Raw genomic sequence first — 6,000 nt, 5'->3', positions numbered from 1 at the left:
GACCCGGCACGTCAGCGGGGCCGCTCCCGTCGGCCCTCCCCCGGGCGGGGCCACCCCGACGGCGCTGACTCAGCAACGCGTGGGGGGAGTTTTGTCCCTCCGCGGACCCCGTTTCTCTCGGCCTCAGCCTCCCCACCGCCGGCGAGCCGGTTTCCTTTTTCCGGCGCTCGGGGTGCGAGAGGCTGGTCGTGGCACCGAGGCGGCGAGCCGCAGTGCACCCCGGCGCTCGCCCGAGGACCCTGGAAACCGCCGTTACCCCGCCGGGCCGCGTGGGCGCCATGAACCCTGCGGGTGAGGCGCCGCCGTTCCCCCGCCGAGGCCCGCGCCGACCACTCTGGGGCAGCTCCGCGGTGCCCGGGAGGCCCGGCGGCTGGGCGGGCCGGGGCCGGGGCCAGGGGGATGGCGGGAAGGGAGCCTCCTGGGCAGGCCGGGGCGGCCTGGAGGGAGGCAGCCTCGAGGTGGAGGAGGACGCCGGTGAAGGGCTTCCCCGCCGCAGCGGTCACCTCGGGATGCGCTCACGAAGTTACTCCCGGGAGGGGGGAGACCCGGATCTGCCCTCCTCCGCCTCTTTTTGGTATCGAAATCCCCTGTGGTCTCCCCACAGGACTGAGTTCGGAGAAGGTGGCGGCTCTGATTCAGAAACTGAATTCCGACCCGCAGTTCGTACTTGCGCAGAATGTCGGGACCACCCACGACCTGCTGGACATCTGTCTGAAGAGGGCCACGGTACAGCGCACCCAGCACGTGTTCCAGCACGTCGTGCCTCAGGAGGGCAAGCCGGTCACCAACCAGAAGAGCTCAGGTGAGGCCTTACACTTCTCGTGTACTTTACTTGACCTTCCTGACAGCCTCCTCATTTGGGTGTCTTGTTTAAGAATGGACTCAGGGGAACAGGGTTCGCACCGAAGGAACTTGTAGCAAATTCCTAGAGCATAGGCACAGGTAAAGACAAGTCTAAGAACTTACCCGGCTGGCTTGTTTTGGCGCTCTTGGTTTGTCGCTGAGTACTAAAGTGTCAAGTCCATGATCATATATTTGAATGTAATTCACTATACTCTGTCCTGATGTGATGTGATTGTAGCCCCTGTCTTGCAGATGCATGTTCTTGGTCACAAAACAGACCAATGCAAAAATGTTCATGCCCTGGAGGACTCCCCGGAATTGCCCCGAAGGCCATATACGAATGTGTAAAATTGAAAAGATACAATGTAATTACATCAAAATGTCATCAAATGTTATTTTTAAATATGCTTCTTGGTTACAGCTGAAGCTAATGTGTTAATGGGGTCAGATCCCACTAAACTAAGCCAGTTTGTAATACAGAAAAAAATTAAGTTCTCATGCCTTACTTACTGGTCAAGAAGTGTTGTGGCCGGGCTCGGTGGCTCAGTCTGTAATCCCAGTGCTTTGGGAGGCTGAGGTGAGTGAATTGCCTGAGCCTGCGGGTTCGAGACCCGCCTAGGCAACTTGGCGAGACCTCATCTCTACAATAAATAAAAAAAATTAGCCGGACGTGGCAGTGTGCGCCTGTAGTTCCGGCTACTTGGAAGGCTGAGGCGGAAGGATAGCCGGAGCCCAGCAGGTCGAGGCTGTGGTGGCCGGGAGTGTGCCACTGCACTCGAGACTGGGCGACAGAGTGAGACTCCAACTCAAAAAAAAAAAAAAAAATCTTGTTTTGCTATTTACTGTCTAATCTAGCACCACTGTCAGAAAAACAGCTATGGAGAAAGGCTGGTTATCCAGAAATATAAATAAGGAGAACAAAATTGTACTAAAAGGATTGTTAAAAGTCTTTATTCACTTAAAAACTACTCCCAGTATGTCTCTCTTGACAGCACATCAGTGCTTGTTCAGAGCCAGTCAGAACTCATAAAGTGTACATTTAATGTAGTTTTATTGCAGGTACATTATACCTTAGTAAAGTTGATTTTTAAATTTAAGGAAAAAATTCAAGACCTTCTAATAATTAATGTTTTGCTATAGAAGAAAGTGCTTGGGTGATAGGAGCTCTCAGGCTACAAATGATCCAGTTAGTAATACCACAGTAATACCATAGTTTAGATTGAAGTACTTTCTTAGGGAAAAGCCTGGAAGTGTTAATCTGGAGCAGGTCAGGTCATATACCTCCTGTAGTGTCACTTTTATATACAAAAGATCCAAAGAGCACATGAGCTGTGTAGGTTATTTTAATGCAGTTTTCACATTAACAGTGCATCCTGATTTCCTTCACTAGAAGTATGTGGTGTATAGAAGAGAGGTGGTAGACAGGTAAACCTAAGGTAAAGGCATTAGTGACTTTCAAAAAACACTAGAGTTACTTATTTTACATTTTTTTCTAGTTACAAAATTATTCTTGTTCATGTAGAATATTTGCAGAGTACCCAGTGATTATTTTTTCTATATATCCATCAAGTCTTTTTTCTGTGTATGTGTTTAATATGGGTTGATACCCTACAGATTATTAGGTAGCCTGCTTACCTTATTCACTTACCAATATCTTGTGAACATATTTTTATATCAGTAAGAAAGTTATGCCCAAATCTAAGTTGAGGTTTTTCCCTCTGAATTTTCTTTTAGAAAATAGAGAATTTTCCTATATTCTAGGTAGGCCTTACCAAGAATGCTTCTGGGCACTAATTTATTTTGAAATAGAGTGCAATTTAGAAAGGAAGTTTCTCTGAAGTAACCTCAAATCCAGTTAGTACTAGTACTAGTTTTGTACACTTACAAAGATCATTTGATTGAATCAGATTTTTCTTTTTTTGTAGGGATGGGTCTCGCTGTGTTGTTGCCCAGGCTGGTCTTGAGCTCCTGGCCTCAGGTGATTTGCCCACCTCGGCCTCCTAAAATGTTGGGAATATAGTTGTGAGCCACCACATCCAGCCTGAATCTTTTTTTTTAAAAGGCTAAATATTTGAACACAGTATATTCCTAGGACATGATCTCATATGGAAATGTCGGGTATCATTGTAAACGAGCCTTTTAAAGATCACTTAAATTAGTACAGGAGGTGGTAACATTGTGGGATTTATGGTTATACACTTATAGGACAAGTGAAGAATGTGATTGTATGCTTGGCATAAAATTTTCAAGGACAGCATCATGCATGGATTCAAAGTATTGCTGTGATTCAAACATACTAGATAGAAGAAAGATGATGTATTCTTAAATATATAGACTGTGATATAGGTACTTTTCCTCTTAAGAAATAACACGCCTGTAATCCCAACACTTTGGGAGACTGAGGTGGCAGAATAGCTTGGAGTTCAAGGCCAGGAGTTCAAGACCAGCCTGGGCAGCATAGCAAGACCTTGTCTCTACAAAATAAACATTTAAAAAACTTGGCTGGTCATGGTGGCACATGCCATAGTCCCAGCTACCCAAGAGGCTGAAGTGGAAGGATCTCTTGAGCCCAGAAGGTTGAGGCTGCAGTGAGTGAGTCCTGATAGTGCCACGGCACTCCAGCCTGAGTGGCAGAGTGAGATGCTGACTCAAAAAAAAAAAAAGCAAGATTTATTTCCAGGTCATTTGCCGTAAGGAGAAAGGGATCACAATAGGAGACTTCATCTGGTACATTCATTTAGAGCAACTAATAGACTTCTTTAAAAATATTGTTATATTTGGCCAGGCTGAATACAACACGGCCAGGCTGTGGCTCAAGCCTGTAATCTCAGCACTTTGAGAGGCCAAGGTGAGGATTGCCTAGGCCCACGAGTTCAAGACCAACCTGGGCAACTTGGCGAGACCTCATCTCTACAATAAATCGAAAAATTAGCTGTGTGTGGTAGTGCATGCCTATAGTTCTGCCTACTTGGAAGGCTGAGGTGGAAGGATCACCTGAGCCCAGTAGGTGGATGCAGGGGCTCCAGCCTGGGCAGCGGAGTGAGACTCCAACTCAGAAAAAAAAATTGTTATTCAAAGAATCGAAGTTCATTGTAGAAATATATAAAAATTTCTTTAAAAATAAGGTTCACTCTTAATCCTAGATTCAGGGATAAACATGGTTAATTTGGTATATATGTTTTTCAAATTTTCGTTCAATGTGTATTTATTTTTGAGTAAGGTCTTGTAAAATGGGGTTACATTGTTAGTATCCTGCTTTGTTTATATACCAGTAAGGTATGAATATATTTTAACATCATTAAATATTTTTCTAAATCTAAATTTTAATAACTGTATTAATATTCAGTCATTTTGTTTGCTTCATAACTTCCTTAAGGCTTCTCACAAGTAAAAAATAGAGATAATATTAGAGTTCGTTTTATATTCATATGCAACACATAATAACAAATTATAATTGTTGGTGTAATATATAAACAATTGTAATTTGTAATATGTAACAATCATTCCATATTATGACTTATTGTTTGTAAGTATGCAAGAAACTCAAAGCAGTGTTTTCCTATTTTAGTGACAGGTATTATATGACCTAGCAGCAGAACCATTGACTATTTTCTTAGGATAAATTTCTGGAAGTGAATCGCTGGGTTAAAGAATATGTTCATTTAAAAAAAAAAGATGATGTGTTCTGATTGAAAGAGTAAATCTAATGATGGCAAAGTGCATGTGAGTGAAGAGTATGAATATGTGAAAATGAAGTGTAAAAGTGAGAAAAACAGTGCGTCTACATCAATTTATTATGTTCATGTGATTTTAAATATCTATATATTTAAATTGCTAAAGTAAGCATTATAGGTAGACTATTGGCTATTTCATCTATGTCTTTCAGTGCTTGTATAATCCAGTAAGCAGATACCACTTTTTTTTTTTTTTTAAACTCATCACTGGAAGAATGGAGGATTGACTTATGTTAAGGTCACCCTATATTGAAGCATATACTGTATACTCCAGATTAAAGGATGGAGACTTTCTAAAGCTTTTGCTAGGTATTGCCAAATTGCACTCAGATATTTTGTACCTGTTTAGATCCCTATCCAGATGATAACTATGCTTATTTCCCCAAGTGCTTGCCAATTTTGAGCATTGTCCACTAAAGAAATGATGTTTTCCACTTAATAGGTGTTTTATCATAAACTTAAAAAAATATTTCTTTGCCATTTGTATTTTTTTTTGGCCACTGAATGATCTATTTGTGATCTCTGCTCATGTTTTTCTAGTGGTATTTCTTTTTCTAATGTGACTTTCTTAGATGATTTGTAAGGGTTTCTTTATGTGATATATCAAGAGGTTTTTTTTATGTGATAAATATATTAAATCTTTGTGTATGTATTGCAAATAATAATTACTACCTTTGTTTTGTTTTTTATCTTTCTGCTCTTTCTGATTTAGTCTTGAAGTGTCCAAATCTTGTCATAGGTTCATTGTTGGGAAGTACAGTTAGAGCCTTGTTATCTGTGTGAAGATGCATCATAATTTCTTGGTTTGCTTTCTTGTTTCAGGGCGATGCTGGATCTTTTCTTGTCTGAATGTTATGAGACTTCCATTCATGAAAAAATTAAATATTGAAGAATTTGAGTTTAGTCAATCTTACCTGTTTTTCTGGGACAAGGTATGGGAGTGAGCTGGCAAGATTGTTTTTGTTTCAATATGAACTTTGGTAGGGACTGCTTCTTTATTTCTTGCTTTTCCAGTTATAGTCTGCCCTTCCTTTGTAGGTGGAACACCTTTTATTCTGATTACCAGTGTATCACAAGTTGGCTTTTTTCAAAGGCAGAACCTACAGACTCACTTTACTACTTGATTGTTTCTTTATTTAAAATTTTTAATTTTATACTCAATAATTTCCCTTTTTAGCACCTTTTTTTAGGTTCTTTGTCTTTTCTGGGACCTAATTTTCCTTCTCTAGGTAGTACTTGTCTGAAAACAGTAAATACTTTTATTTCATTTTTTGATCTTTAGAATATGTATTGCATAAGTATCTATTAGATGTTTATTGTTTAAAGACTTTACTTATCAGGCTTTGTTTTAGTATTGGAATGTATACACTGTACATATATAACAATATATTGGATTATATACGCAGATATAAGAAGAAACTTC

General features: G+C 40.9%; 1 protein-coding gene across 2 annotated transcripts in view; it reads left to right on the top strand.

Moving 5' to 3' along the window:
• BLMH (bleomycin hydrolase) overlaps nucleotides 1-6,000 on the top strand; it is a 43,230-nt gene continuing 37,230 nt past the window's right edge. For both annotated transcript variants that reach the window (XR_002482067.1, XM_008060047.1), the window contains exons 1-3: nucleotides 1-291; nucleotides 605-802; nucleotides 5,400-5,509. Coding sequence is in view for 1 of the 2 variants with exons in the window: in XM_008060047.1 (XP_008058238.1) it covers nucleotides 279-291; nucleotides 605-802; nucleotides 5,400-5,509 (321 nt within the window). In the remaining variant the exon portion in view is untranslated. The remainder of the gene's footprint in view (nucleotides 292-604; nucleotides 803-5,399; nucleotides 5,510-6,000) is intronic.

This window comes from Carlito syrichta, unplaced genomic scaffold (genome assembly GCF_000164805.1).
Source record: "Carlito syrichta isolate Samal-C Ts95f unplaced genomic scaffold, Tarsius_syrichta-2.0.1 Scaffold92603, whole genome shotgun sequence".
NCBI classification, from domain to species: domain Eukaryota; kingdom Metazoa; phylum Chordata; class Mammalia; order Primates; family Tarsiidae; genus Carlito; species Carlito syrichta.
This window is presented reverse-complemented; position numbering and strand designations above follow the sequence as displayed.